The sequence below is a fragment of the Panthera leo genome, chromosome C1 (genome assembly GCF_018350215.1).
Source record: "Panthera leo isolate Ple1 chromosome C1, P.leo_Ple1_pat1.1, whole genome shotgun sequence".
Lineage (NCBI taxonomy): Eukaryota > Metazoa > Chordata > Mammalia > Carnivora > Felidae > Panthera > Panthera leo.
In genome coordinates, this window is record NC_056686.1 from 157,521,362 (window position 1) to 157,536,989 (window position 15,628).

At 36.0% G+C, this 15,628-nt stretch overlaps 1 protein-coding gene across 3 annotated transcripts in view; it reads right to left on the reverse strand.

Moving 5' to 3' along the window:
* Positions 1–12: 12 nt before the first annotated feature.
* The window catches only part of FASTKD1 (FAST kinase domains 1), a 47,871-nt gene continuing 32,255 nt past the window's right edge, over positions 13–15,628 (reverse strand). For all 3 annotated transcript variants that reach the window (XM_042949045.1, XM_042949047.1, XM_042949048.1), the window contains 8 exons: positions 15,028–15,514; positions 13,870–13,984; positions 11,587–11,715; positions 10,664–10,795; positions 10,188–10,301; positions 2,129–2,267; positions 1,366–1,480; positions 13–147 (listed from right to left, as the gene is read on the reverse strand). In XM_042949045.1, coding sequence (XP_042804979.1) covers positions 52–147; positions 1,366–1,480; positions 2,129–2,267; positions 10,188–10,301; positions 10,664–10,795; positions 11,587–11,715; positions 13,870–13,984; positions 15,028–15,514 — 1,327 coding nt within the window. In that variant the 3' untranslated portion in view covers positions 13–51. The remainder of the gene's footprint in view (positions 148–1,365; positions 1,481–2,128; positions 2,268–10,187; positions 10,302–10,663; positions 10,796–11,586; positions 11,716–13,869; positions 13,985–15,027; positions 15,515–15,628) is intronic.

Consider the following 15,628-nt stretch of genomic DNA (forward strand, 5'->3'; position numbering starts at 1 on the left):
TAAGTTCAAATGTGACACACCAGCATCACGAATTTTAATTTAAAACTACAGTCATGATTTGCCTTCTCCAAATATACATTCTCTCAGGTAGTCCATCCGAGCTTCCTTTGTTGACAGTGCCATAGAGTTCCATTCAAAATGAGGGATCTGTAAAATACGCAACGTAGTTTGAATTTAAAGTTTTAAAGCAACAACAAAAAGCATCAGAGAAGACTCGTAAGCACTACTAAGCCAAACTGTAGGAGCCTATTAAATTAGCTCACAGAAGCATAAACCATTTTTAGAAGCCAGGTGGGTCCTTCTCCCAGATAAAACCCAGATACCTCCTTCTGCCTCACGGCTACTTTCACCTTCCTGTTCCTACAATACCAAAAGTGGACATTTTTTCCTGTGTACCTTTGCTACATACACACACTAGCCTTTTTCTCTTGTATCTCTACCCATCTCCACAGTGCCTCTCTCTCTTGTAAGATAAATTAATATAAAAACCAACAGGTCTTCTACAGATAATAAAATAAATGATTTTTATTTCCTATTCAAAAAACATGGAGAATGTCTGTTTTGGAGATATTTTAATATAACTGTTTTTTTAATATTAAAAAAAGGTAATTCTAGAACTGTCACATTAAAAGGGAACACATACTGGATGGACCTAGAGAGTATAATGCTAAGTTAAATAAGTCAGACAGAGAAAGACAAATACCATATGACTTCATTCATGTGTGATTAAGAAACAAAACAAATGAACAAACAAAAAAAGAGACCAAAAAACCGGACTCTTTTTTTTTTTTTTTTGAGAGAGAGAGAGAGGTAGAGAGAGTGAGCACATGCGTGTGCCTGCATGCAAGTGAGGGAGGGGCAGAGGGAGAGAGAAAATCTCTGCTGACAGCTCAGAGCCCAACACAGGGCTTTGTCTCACGACCGTAAGATCATGACCTGAGCCAAATTAAGAGTCCGACGCTTAACTAATTGAGCCACCCAAGAGTCCGAAACACCGGATTCTTAAATACAGAGAACAAACAGGTAACCACCTGTCAGAGAGGAGGTGGGTGGAGGGGAAGGGTGAAATAGATAAAGGGGATTAAGAGGTACAAACTTCTATTTGCAAAATAAATAAATTATGGAGATGAAAAGTAGAGCATAGGGAATTTAGTCTGGAAGACTGCAAAATGTTTGAGGACAGATGATCACTACACTTAATTGTGGTGAGCACTGAGTAATGTATAGAATTGTTGAATCATGTTGTATACCTGAAATGAATATAAAAATGTATGTTAATTATACTCCAATTTTTAAAAAAAGAAAACACATGTACATCTAGTTTTCTGAGTTCTTTAGGGGCAGAATTACATCAGTATTTCATACCTGAATTACACGATACCCCAAAATTTCCAAATGTCGTTTTTTCATAGCAGATTTCCCCTTTAAATGAGGGATGTTTCTACAAAAAGCTCTTGAATCCAAAAATTCCAAAGCAATCCTACACAAGATTAAAAATATATATATTTACTTCTGAAATCAAAATGAAAAACTAAGTAATTATAAGTGTTTCAGGAACAAAGTTACATCTTCATAAATTAACAAAAACCAAATGAATATATGAGTATGCTAAGTTATTATTCTACTTAAATTGGTAACTAGGGACAAATAAGGCTACTCATTAGAATTTATACCATATTATAGTAAAAATTTCCATGCTTTCTCATTTGTTTCCTTGTCCAACATATATTTATTATGCAACTACCATATGGAAGGCACTGTGAGGGACACAAACATAAAGAGATACAGCTTATAGTCTAACAAAACATGTGATACATATTAAGTAACTGTAATGCAGTGTAGGAAGTGGCTAAGTGCTATGAGATAAGTAGAGATGTATGGGAGCTCCAAAGAAGATACTATTTACTTCCACTGAGGACCATCAGAGGGTTAGCACTTTAGTTAGATTGCTGAGCTTTGGACAGCAAAGGACAGAGAGTAAGTCAGAAGACACATGAAAAGCAAAGACACAGGAAAAGATGATATGAGCAGCAGATACTCCTACAATTAATCCTTGTTAACAGAGTTCATTAAGTTATGCCAAATTTAACGTTTAATTAACAAAATCTGAAACTAAGAAATAAGATACCTTTCAGCTCCTGGTGGCAGTGTTGATCCAGTTATTTGGGTATTTGATTCCCAGTGCATTTCTGGTAGTTTTCCCAAAGCTATATTATTGCTTCCATATGGAAGAGGTTTTTTTCTTTTATCCAAGATACACTCAAAATCTAAGGAAGTACAGGAATCAACAGTATGAATTAAGTAAATTCCTACAGGTATAGGTTTAAAGATATATTTTATTTACTTAAAAAATTTTTTAACATTTATTTTTGAGAGAGAGACAGAGAGTGAGAGAGGGGGGAGAGAGAGAGAGAGAGAGAGCGAGTGTGAGTGAGGAAAGGGCAGAGAGAGGGAGACAGAGGATCCGAAGCAGGCTCCGCGCTGTGAGTGCAAAGCCTGATGCAGGGCTCAAACTCACAAACTGTAAGATCATGACCTGAGACGAAATCAAGAGTTGGCCACCTAAATGACTGAGCCACTCAGGCGCCCTAAAGATGTATTTTAAACATGTATATACATATATAGAGACATACATATCTATAGACACAAACAAAGAATGATGTACCTCCCTAATTACCCAACTTGTTTTATAAGATCTGGTCCAGTGGCACCTGTCTTTGAAAATCAATCAATAAAAATCAACCAACAAGTATTACTAAACTAGATTTAGCATGGAGTTATATTTAGCACTGGTACAGGCCAAATCACATTAAGTTTTATTTTAATCCTCTTAAATCTCCTGGTAACATTTGGAGAAAGCTAAACCCACTCATCTGAAGGAAAGGTTCAAACATGTATCCTGTCTTTCCTGCAGGAACTGTACATGAGTAACTAAATAGTTGATATGGGTAAGTTCTTTTTAGACAAAATCCAGCTAATGCAGAAGAAATGATACAGAATATCACTACTTTACCACCCCAACGAATGATGGATTTAGACAATAATTTTAATGGCTAATAAAATCTGTAGGTGAAAAACTGATAGGAGAACTTTCTAATGGATAAGCTGATGAATCTTTAATATAATAAAAATAAGACAACCAGCATAGTGTGTCTTCTGATATGATGCACTAAGAAGTTCATACCACTTATGAAATAGTCTGGGCAAAATAAATAAATGACAGGAATCTAGCCTGAATCTAATCAAGCCCCTAGACCTAAGGACTGGCTTACAGGAAAACAAGGGATGCAGGAGCATGTTGAATGATACAACAGGGTTGCAACTGGAAAAGTCTAGATGGTGAAAAAAAATTTCTTTCAATAAATAAATTGTAAGGGGAAAAGAGAAAAGTAGAACTTAAAAATGTAATGTTTGGATTCCAATTTCAAAAAATAAACAGTAAAATAAAACATACAAAAGACAATTGAGACATTCGAACATTGACAAGCTATGTGATATTAAGAAATTATTGGGGCGCCGCCTGGATGGCTCAATTGGTTAAACGTCCAACTTCATTTGGTCATGGTCCAACCTTCGTTTGGACAGGTCATGATCTCACAGTTCCTGAGTTCCAGCCCTGTGATCCGCTCTCTGCTGTCAGCACAGAGCCCACTTTGGATCCTGTTCTCTCTCTCTGCCCCGCCCAAGCTCTCACGTACACACTCTGTCAAAAATAAACACGTATTTTTTTAAGTTTACTTACTTATGAGAGAGAGAGAGAGAGAGAGAGAGAGGGAGAGAGGAAATGAGCAGAGGACAGGCAGAGAGAGGGAGAGGGAGAATCCCAGGCAGGCATTTGCTGTCAGCACAGAGTTCGACCTGGGGGGCTTGATCCCAGGAACCACTGAGCCACCCAGGCTCCCCAAAAATAAACATTTAAAAAATTATTATGAATGGCTATAGGGGTGATCATGATGGTACTGTGGGTGTGCATCTTTTTAGATATACATTTTAAGATGGTATGTCTGATTTGCTTGAAAAGGATCAAGTGAATTTTGATAACTGTTGATGCTGGGTGGAGGTTCATCATGCTATTCTATCTTTGTACTTGTTTTGAAATTTTTTTGTAATAAAAACAATGGTAAAAATATTTAAACCAAGAAAAACAAGACAGGACCGAAATGAAAAAAGAAACAACAAATGAAAAGGAGGGAAGAGTAGGTTTAGTTATCTGCTTTTTATACATAAGGGAAACTGAGGCACTGAAGCAACTTCAAGCTAAGTATCAAACATGAAATATAGTTCTCTCATTGAGGGAACGAATTCTGGAGCTAGAATGCCTAGGTCAAATACTGGCTCAGCCATTTGCCAACTATATAACCTTGGGCACACAATAATGTCTCTGGGCCTCAATTTCCTAATATATGAAATAGAAGAATTTATGTATCTAGTAAGGGCATAATAAAGAAGTTTATTATATATAAAGCATTGAAGACGGCATCTAACACGTAAGAAACAATATGTAGTTATATCAATTGCTATTGCTGTTGTTGTATGAAACTGCAGCATTGTTTGACAGCTGCGTGTACCAACAAAATATCCTCAAAAAAATCTAAGGATTAAATAAACATCACATACTCACTCAATGAAATATGTATGAAGTCACTAAAAATAATATATATCTATGGGCACAGAAAAATATTTACAATGTGTAAACATAGCTACAACCACTATATAGAATAAGCCCTTTTTTGTTTTAAACAAGTCAGAAAAACAGACAGTAAAAGTAAACAATGATTAAACATGGTAATTCTTCTTTTTTGTTATCTGTACTTTCTGGGTTTTTTAAGTATATATTTTGTAATTTTTTTTTTGTAATTTTTTTTTAACATTTTATTTTTGAGACAGGGAGAGACAGAGCATGAACAGGGGAGGGGCAGAGAGAGAGGGAGACACAGACTAAAACAGGCTCCAGGCTCTGAGCTGTCAGCACAGAGCCTGACGCAGGGCTCGAACTCACAGACTATGAGATCATGACCTGAGCCGAAGTCGGACGCTCAACCGACTGAGCCACTCAGGCGCCCCTGTAATTTTTTAAAAAATGTGTGTCTTGAGGCTCCGTAGCTCAGGGGTTAGAGCACTGGTCTCGTAAAAATGTGTGTCTTTTTGGGGGGCACCGGGGTGGCTCAGTCGTTTGGGCATCTGACTTTAGCTCAGGTCATGATCTCATGGCTGGTGACTTCAAGCCCCGTGCCAAACTCAGTGCTGACAGCTCAGAGCCTGGAGCTTGCTTCGGGTTCTGCTTCTCCTCTCTCTCTGCCTGTCCCCCACTCACACTTTGTCTCTCTCTCCTTCAAAAATAAATAAACATTAAAAAAAAAATTTTAATATGGGTTTTTAAAACCCTAAGCAATGCTTCCAATCCACAGTTATTAATCATACTATTATACTGTCTTAATTATGCCATATCCATATACACAAATATTACCAGTTAAACCTTATTTTAATGATTTATATACATTTTCACATAAAAATAAGCCTCTTGACAGCAGGAAGTACAAACATGAGTTGGAAATACAATGGGATATAGTAATCCTGGTTTCAGTACTAATTACATGTTATGCATGATTTGTAATACATGATTTTTTTTTACTTTTTTCTTTTCTGTATTTTCCAAATGTTTTACATAGATGTGACTCTAATCAGAAAGAAACATTAACAAAAATAACAAAATGCAGTAACAGGAATGAAGAGCCAGTCACAGTGCCTGTCACAAAGCTGGTGCTCAATAATTTTAAATTATGAGATGGAGTTACCCACCATTTTCACATTCATACTTTAGTGCATTTCCTTCCTTTAGCGCATTATTTTTACAGGAGTATATATTTTTTTAAATTTTTTTAATGTTTATTTATTTTTGAGACAGAGAGAGACAGAGCATGAACGGGGGAGAGTCAGAGAGAGGGAGACACAGAATCTGAAACAGGCTCCAGGCTCCGAGCTGTCAGCACAGAGCCCGACGCGGGGCTCGAACTCACGGACCTTGAGATCATGACCTAAGCCAAAGTCGGCCGCTCAACAGACTGAGCCACCCAGGTGCCCCAGGAGTATATTTTAAAACATAGAAATATATAATTTTTGTAATGTTTATTTATTTTGAGAGAGAGGGAGAAAGGAAGTAAAATGGGGGCGGAGGGAGGGTGCAGAGAGACAGGGAGAGAATCCCAAGCAGGCTCCTGTCAGTGCAGAGCCCGACGCAGGGCTCGATATCACAAACCATCAAGAAAAATCAAGAGTTAGATGCTTAACCGACTGAGCCACTCAGGTGCCCCAAAATACACATATATTTTAAACAGTGCAGATTAACAGGAGTATGCAGACACAGTCCCCAATCTGTGAGTTTTCAACTTTACAATGGTACAAAAGTGATAAGCATTCAATAGAAACTATACTTCAGATTTTTAATTTGGATCCTGCGTGGGCTAACATGCACTACAATAATCTCTTTTGATGCTGGGCAGCAATAGTGAGGACTGACAACTGACACAGTTAGAACCATTTTGTTTTTCACTTTCAGTACAGTATTCAATAAATTATATGAGATATTCAATACCTTACTGTAAAACAGGCTTGTGATAGATGTTTTTGCCCAACTGTAGGCTAATGTAAGTGTTCTGAGCACATTTTAGGTAAACTAAGCTAAACTGTGATGTTCAGCATGTTACATGTATTAAATGCATTTTTGACTCACAATATTTCCAATGTAAAATGGGTCTCCTGGGATATAACCCCATGGTAAGCCAAGGAAGATCTATGTCAATCTTTTAAAACAACCCTGTCACAGGGTGTAGGTTGTCCCCCAATACCTAATACTTCCATTCATTTTTAATAATAGAATTAGCTGAGTACATGATAACCCGGAATAAAAACCACATTTTCTTAACTTACGCATAGCCAAGTGTGGCCATGGGGTATAATTAAAAGCGGTATGTGCAGAGGCGCCTGGGTGGTTCAGTTGGCTAAGCGTCCAACTCTTGATTTTGGCTCAGGTATGGTCTCACAGTTTGTGGGCTAGAGTCCCGCGTCAGACTCCACATGTTGGCAGTATGAACCTTGCTTGGGATTCTCTCTCTCCCTTTCTCTCTGTCCCTCTCCTGCTCATGCTCTCCCTCTCTCTCTCTCTGCACCACCCCCCAAACAGTATATGCAACTTCAAGGAACGGTACTTAAGGGACACCCTTCCCTTTCCTTCCCTCTCCCTTCTGCTCAGATTATAGATGTGTTGGCTAAAGTAGAAGGAGTCATTTTGGACCAAAAAGAGGAAGCTACATGTTGAGGTTATAAATTATAATAAGATAGAAGGATCCTGAACTTTAATGTTCACGGAGCTGGCATCCCAGCCTTGGATGCCAGTTACACATACAGGAGAAGGAAATAACTTTAAGTTCCTATTATTTGTGGATTTTTGACACTCATAGCCAAATATAATCCTGACTAACATAAAACCAAACAACTGAGAATACGTGTTTTGTAGTACAAGATGAGGGTATTAATGACTATTAGGTTCAGCCTTCGGCTGAATACAAAAATCACACACACACACACACACACACACACACACACACCATCTGATCACCCATTTCTGCCCAAACATTTCTTCTTCACAAGGCAGACCATTATTTCATTTTTTGACAAATCTTTCATAAAACTCTTACATTCACGTAAAATATTCCTTTTTTTCCCGTATTTTTATTCTTGAGATAAATATCCACTTCTTCTTTCACAAAGCAATCCTTAAAACATTATGTTATGCCCACCATAACTCTTCCAGTTTTCAGATTAAACATTCCTAGCTTCTTTGTTAAATAAAATTTATTGAGCACTCACTATGTTCCAAGGACAGTGCTAAATGCTTTTCATGCAATATGCCAGGTAATCCTATTAAGTGGGCATTATCATCCCCATTTACAGATGAAGAAACTAATAAAGTTCGGAGGTTTAGGAACTTGCTCAGGGACTGGAATCTGTGCAGTTCCTGTCCTCTCTAGTTGTAAGACATGATTTCTAGATCCTTTGTTTCCAGGCCCTATTTGTCACTCTCACAAAATGTAACGCTCAAAAGAAGAATATAATACTAAGATATGTCTGAAGGCCAGAATACAGTGGGACTACTAACTTTCTTGTTATTCTTAATAACATAGTTTAAAACAGTATTTGACTTTTGGTAACCATTTAAGTATTAGTTTATATCAAGCTTTTAATACTTTATAACATCCTGTATGTATGCAGAAGTTTTCTAATCCTAAATTTTTTAAAGTTTATGTTAATCCTCTTAAAACCTCATCTTTTCCTTTAAGTCCACATTTGAATTTAGCTATTTTTTAAAGTTTATTTATTTATTTTGAGAGAGAGAGAGAGAGAGAGAGAGCACACAAGTAGGTGAGGAGCAGAGAGAGAGGAAGAGACAGAATCCCAAGCAGGCTCCATGCCATCAGTGCAGAGCCCAATGTGGGACTCAAATTCACGAACTGAAAGATCATGACCTGAGCGGAGATCAAGAGTCAGACACCTAACCAACCGAGCCACCCAGGTGCCCTGAATTTATCTATTAAAAAAAAAAAATCTTATGTTGCCACCCAATTTATCAGCTGGCCAACCAACTTTATGTCATCCATGATGAAATCAGAATGCCTTATACAACTAGACCACTGAGAAACAAGGTTAACCAGGTTAGAGTTGATCATACGTACCTATGGAAATCTTCATCCAGGTTGATAATCCAACTTAGTTTTTATGATGAACTTAAAACAATGAAATTGTTTCAGGGTACTTAGTGGAGAGGAAAAGAACTTTTGAAGATCTAGGAATGTTCAGTGAATCTGAGCCTGGGATTTACTTAGAATTTTTTAAAAATATTTTTTAATGTTTATTTACTTTGGGGGGGGGGGGGTAGAGAGCATGAGTGGGGGAGGGGCAGAGAGAGGGGGAAACACAGAATCCAAAGCAGGGTCCACACTCTGAGCTGTCAGCACAGAGCCTGATGTGGGGCTCGAACTCACAGACCGTGAGATCATGACCTCAGCCGAAGCCAGACACTTAATGGATTGAGCCACCCAGGAGCCCCTGGGTTTTACTTACAATTAGTAAAATATAAGTAAAAAATTTTTTTTGAAAAACAGCAAAATGCTGACGGCTATCAAAGCTGGACCATGGGAACTTGAGAAATCACTGTACTCTTCTATTTCAGTCTGTTTGGAAATCTCCATTTGATGAGACAATTCTACTTTAATTAGTTCAGTCTTCTGGGGCACCTGGGTGGCTCAGTTGGTTAAGCGTCCAACTCTTGATTTTGGTTTATGATCTCACAGCTTGTGAGTTCGAGCCCCGCGTGGGGCTCTGTGCCTATAGCGTGCAGCCTGCTTGCGATTCTCCCTCTCTCTCTGCCCCTCCCCTGCTCATACTCTGTTTCTCAAAAATAAATAATAAATAAATTTAAAAAAAATACTTTTAAAAATAGATCTACCCTATGACCCAGCAACAGCACTGCTAGGAATTTACTCAAGGGATACAGGAGTGCTGATGCATAGGGGCACTTGTACCCCAATGTTTATAGCAGCACTTTCAACAATAGCCAAATTATGGAAAGAGCCTAAATGTCCATCAACTGATGAATGGATAAAGAAATTGTGGTTTATATATACAATGGAATACTACTTGACAATGAGAAAGAATGAAATCTGGCCTTTGTAGCAACGTGGATGGAACGGGAGAGTGTTATGCTAAGTGAAATAAGTCATACAGAGAAAGACAGATACCATATGTTTTCACTCTTATGTGGATCCTGAGAAACTTAACAGAAGACCATGGGGGAGGGGAAGGAAAAAAAAAAAGGTTAGAGAGGGAGACAGCCAAACCATAAGAGACTCTTAAAAACTGAGAACAAACTGAGGGTTGATGGGGGGTGGGAGGGAGGGGAGGGTGGGTGATGGGCATTGAGGAGGGCACCTGTTGGGATGAGCACTGGGTGTTGTATGGAAACCAATTTGACAATTAATTTCATATTAAAAAAAAAAATTATAAAATAAAAAAGTGGTCTTAGAGTGATAAAAATAAATAAATAAATAAATAAATAAACAAACAAACAAACTTTTATAAAAAAAAATTAGTTTAGTCTTCTGAAAGTACCTAGTAACCTGCCAAATACTTACCTATTTTATGGTAATAAGGTGTAAGAACTGAGGCTTTTACATAATTGACTCCTCCTAATACCTCTGCTAACATTTTATAAATCTGCTGTTGTGCTCCATTCACGCTGCCAGTATCTTTATGAAAATAAAAATAATTACTTCACTTAAAATAGGTTAATCCATTTTTTAATAAAAATCATCCCAATTCTGCAAACCAAAAAACAAAGATTAGTATTTTCAACAAGAGCTTCAGTATAATACCATATGCAATGATATTAAATTCAGAACAATGTAAGTTCTGTATTTTCTACCAAAAGAGGATTAGTGTCCTAAATATTAAGAAATTCTTATAACACAAATCTCACCTACAAAACGGTTCTACTAAATAGGTCATGGCACTCACAGCAACTCTGGTGTCATGGTTAGGCTTAGCAAGGTACTACCTAAAGTTTACTTTGGAATTAAACTTTGCTGTCTGACCCAAAGAAAACTCAAACCTTTATTATACTGTTGTTGGCAGAAGCGGTCATGAAACCATGGAATCTGATACTCAGGGCACTCCAAGCAGACAGCTCTATTTAACTCCATAAGACGTAATTGGACCCTCATACTTAAAGATGAACATAAAACTGAAAACAAAAATAAAATATTAATGGATTTTAACAGGTTTTTCACATTCATTTATTCCCATTATTTGTTAGTACTTTTAGTCTCATATTATAAAATCATCTCATTTGCACACACATGCTTTATATTTTTTAATTATTCAATGGTTTGATTAGGAACAACTCCTATGTCATTTTCACTACTCACAAACATTAGAACTACATTTTTAAAAATACAACCAAAGAATTTTCATTGACCTAATATTTCACATTAGGAACCAATCCTAAAGAAACAAAGATGAGGTCAGTGATTCATATATAACACTCAGTATTTATAATAATGAAGAATTGGAAACAACCTACATGATAACAAATGCTATCACATTCACATCATGGCAGATTATATAGACACTAAAAAAATCATGACATCAAAAAATACTTAATGGCATGCAGAAATGTTCAAAATATAGTTCAATGACCATAGGCAACATACAAAAGTGATATATAAATAATCCAAATTTTGTTTTAAAATACAGATAGATATATAAACACACACACAAGAACAGGAGACAGACAGAAAAAAAAGATACACTCCAAAACATTATTTAAAGGGGTAGTTTCACTTGGCAAAAGATGATGAGTAATCTCTTACTTTCGTTTTTATACTTTTCTATGTTTTCCAAATTTTCTACAAGAAGCAGGAAATACTTTTATAAACAGAAAAACATATATTAACATTCGAGTGCTTCAGTAGAGGGAGAGTTGAAACCTGGCTAAAAGCACAAGTAATAATTTGATAAAATATAGATACATACGTTCAAGTTGAGAATCCATTTTGGCTAAGAATTTAATGTTAAAAATAGCCTGCAGCAGATCTTCTGGAAAATATTCAAGTGTGGCCAAAGAGAAACCAAGAAACACTAACATGAGAGGATCCAGTACACCTAAAACAAAATTACCATTAAAAAATTCATAATGCACAGCCACTTCACATATACATAAGTACACACTTTATTCAGTTCAAACCAAGTTTTTAAAAAATAATACAAACACAGCCTTTTTTAAATACAAACACAGCCTTGACAAAACTCATCTATACTGTTAATAAGACAGGATAGTGGTGAAGTGCTTACATCTGGGTGGGAATAGAGTAGGAAAGGGGGACAGGAGAGAAGGATACTGTGGTAATACTCTGTTTCTTCACCTGGATCGGATTCCTTGGGTGATTCAATTTGTATAAATTCATACTACATGCTAAGGATATGTAAATGTTCCTGTATTATTATTTCACTTCCATAAAAAGTGTTTTAAATTGCTTTGAAAAGAGAAAGAATTCAAAACAAAAGGTCAATGGTGTATGTAAAAACTGGTCCTAGTCTTCATAAATTGGTAACAATATAATATTGTTCAGAATGTGTTAGGTATCCCAGCGCCTGGGTGGCTGGGTTGGTTGAGCCACTGACTCTAGATAACCGCTCAGGTCATGATCTTGCAGTCATAAGATCAAGCTTCACATTATGCTCCTCCCTTTTTCTCTGCCCTGCTCTCTGCCTCTCCTCTGCTCGTGTGTGCACTCTCTTTCTCTCTCTCTCAAAATACATAAATAAACTTAAAAAAAAGAGAATGTGTTAGGTGTCATTCCAACTTTACATATATATTAACTCACTGAAATCTCACTTCAGTATACGGCAGGAACAATTATTACCTCCTCTTTGTAAATAAGTATACAGAGGCACAGAGAAGTTAAATGACTTGCCTAAAGTCACACAGTTAGCAGCAAGTGGAGGCTAGACTACTATTCTGTGCTGCTGTGTAGGGATCTCAAATATCCAGGCTGAGTGTAGACACATGTGAAGCTCAAATTTCATATAGCAGTTCTCCCTTTCCTGTCCCCCAACAGCATGACACATGTCCCAGAGTACAAGACTAAGGTTATTTAGCTGATTTGCCTCATCCAAGAGACATTTCTGATGAGAAGGAAGGGGTCCCTATTGACAGCAATATTCTTAGAAAGGACAACAAAGATGTTAAATCTTTTCTTCTGGATTTCTTTGCTGAGTCTATTTAATAAATCAAAATCAAGTCATAAATGAGGTGAATAGTAACCTGTCAAAATTATATTTATTCAAAATAAAGAAAATTATCATACCATTATTTAAAATTTTACTTATAAAAGCTCCCATGAATTTTCCAAACATTCTCTTAGTAAGTCTTAAAAAATCAAAGCTATATTTCTCAACCTTTCTTCTCTTAAACATTTTATTTAAAAAAAAAAAAAAAAGGATATGCTTTCATTTCCTTCTGATTGACACAAGACTGAACAACTGGGAGAGCACACTCTAAGTCTCAGATTCAGGTCTCCTCTTTCTACACATAATTCTGTTACTAAAAAAGGGTGTATATGAATTCCACACGGGCATACGCCCATTCATGACTAAATATATACATATCACAACAACCCATTTTACTTATCTATTAGCAGACAAAGTAGTATCAGACATAGTTCTCATATCATAGTATCGGTCAATGACAAGAGAATGGAAAAAAAAACAGAATATCTAGATTATAAGAGACTAAAGAGGTATCATCCTAATGCAATAGGTGGTCCTTGATTAGATCCTGGGTCCAAAATAACCACTCTGAAGAGTATTTGGGGAACCATGGGCTCTGTATTAGATATTAGGAACTACTCATTTTCTTAGGTGTGATAACAGTATTGTGGTGAAGAGGTCATTATTCTTAGGAGGTATATGCTGAAGCAATTAGGGGTAAAGGGTAACAACACTTACAACTTACTGTGAAATAGCTCTGCAAAAAGTAAGAGAGCAAGAGAAACAAACAATAAAGCAAATATGATAAAATGTTAACAATTACTGAATCTGCCCATTGAGTATATAGGGGCTCTTTGATTCTTTCCATTTTTTCAAGTTTGACATTTTTTCATAATAAAAATGCTTCAAAAATGGGTACAAACTTTTTTTTAGGTCTAGAACTCATGGCTGTTATGGTTACCCCTTAAATGAAGGATATCTCTTACCACAATGGCAATGGTATCCTCCAACCTACTTACTCAATGTACTGCCAAACAATATACCTACTTAAGTAAGAATTAAGGTGTTGAACGCAAATTCCAAAAAATTCATCACTTTGAGGTGGATCATAGTTCAAGATGCTAAATGGAAGAATAATAGGAAGGATCGCAAAAGGGTGGATCTGTATAAACACAACAAAATGTTATAGTTTAAACTTCAGTAAAACAAAATTTTAACCTAATTATTATTTTGGCTAGAAATCTTTTTCTAACATGCTGAGAGTTAAATGAACATGCCTACAGTAAAATGATAAATGCAGCACTACTTATTAATTTTTCCACCCTGCTATAATCTACTTAATCCTACCACTAGTTTCTAATAACTCTAGTATCAACGCGGAAAAAATTAATCAGATAAAATGCAAATTAATTTTGTTAGGTGTAAAACCTATTCCAGGATTCATTAGTCATTAAAATGAATAGGAAATAGTATCACTAATTTCCATCCTTTCAGCGCATTATAGACTCATCATATAATGTAATTAAGGAAGCTAATTAGTTTATAATCATTAGCATTTATTTTTCTTTCATTGATTCATTTTTTAATTTCATTATTCACTCATTCATCCAAAACTTAATGACTGCCAGGTACAATAGATTTTTATTTTAATTAGGGAGAAATATTGTCTCGTAAGTAAAAAAGCCTTATCTGATATATACAAGAGATTTTAATAAGTGAGCTTCTTCTCACATAATCCAAAAAGCAGTATTTTACAAGTAAGTTCCAGAAACAAATCTGTAAGAAACCACACTGACAATTTAGGAATACACAAGTCAGTGTACAGCTTATATTTTTCTCATTTTTCACATTTGGGCTTTTGAATGGAGTCATTCTTAGTAAAAGTAGTATTACAGGATTATAGAAAATAAAAAGAAAATAAAAATCATTCATACTCCATTTCCTAATACAACTACTATTAAGTATTTCCTTCTAGACAATGAAAGTTGACTACAGATCCTAAAAACATTGTAGTGAACCAAAAGATGACTGCTAATCTCCCCAGATCTATACTGCTGGAGGAAGAAACTTTAGAGGAAGAACAAACTGTGGCACCAGACACTAGAATTTAATTTTTAAACTTCAAATTCCAATTAAGTTCTCAAAGTACTTACGATAAACACTTATTCTTTTAGAAACTGACAACTACATAAAACTCAATTTCACCTTTTCAGTCTGCTGAAGGACCACCGAAGCTATCCTATCAAGTAGCAAAGTACTGAGGTAGTTAGTTCTAGAAAGAAAAGATGCAATCTCAGCCACATTTTTGTAATTAATTTCATCCATCAAACGGTGTAAAGTAGCAACTGTTTCTTCAAGAAGTGACTCAGCAAACCAGTCTCCTTTTAAAGATTTAAGTTCTTCCCATAACAGATTCAAATTGGTGCATTTCTGTAGTCTCTGAAGACCATAGTGATCTAGTTTTTGAAGTAGTTTCAGCTGTTTCCCAGTAGTATTATCCAGATATGTGCGATCATAATGAATCCATCTTAAAACAGATGTGGCGAAACTATTCAGGTCAGTCAGGTCACATTGTGGTAAAACTGCTTCAATTCGAGATATCTCCACTTCATCTAGGTAAGGAGATGGAAGAATGGAAAGGGCATAGACCAGGATGGAAATCTCACTAGGTATAACACTAATTTTCAAATAACTATAAAGGAAGGGGGAGAAAATGAAAAGAACAAAATTAATAAATCAGCAACAATAATGAAATATATTTAAAGTCTGAATATATAATTATTATTATAATTAATAGATGTGGTAG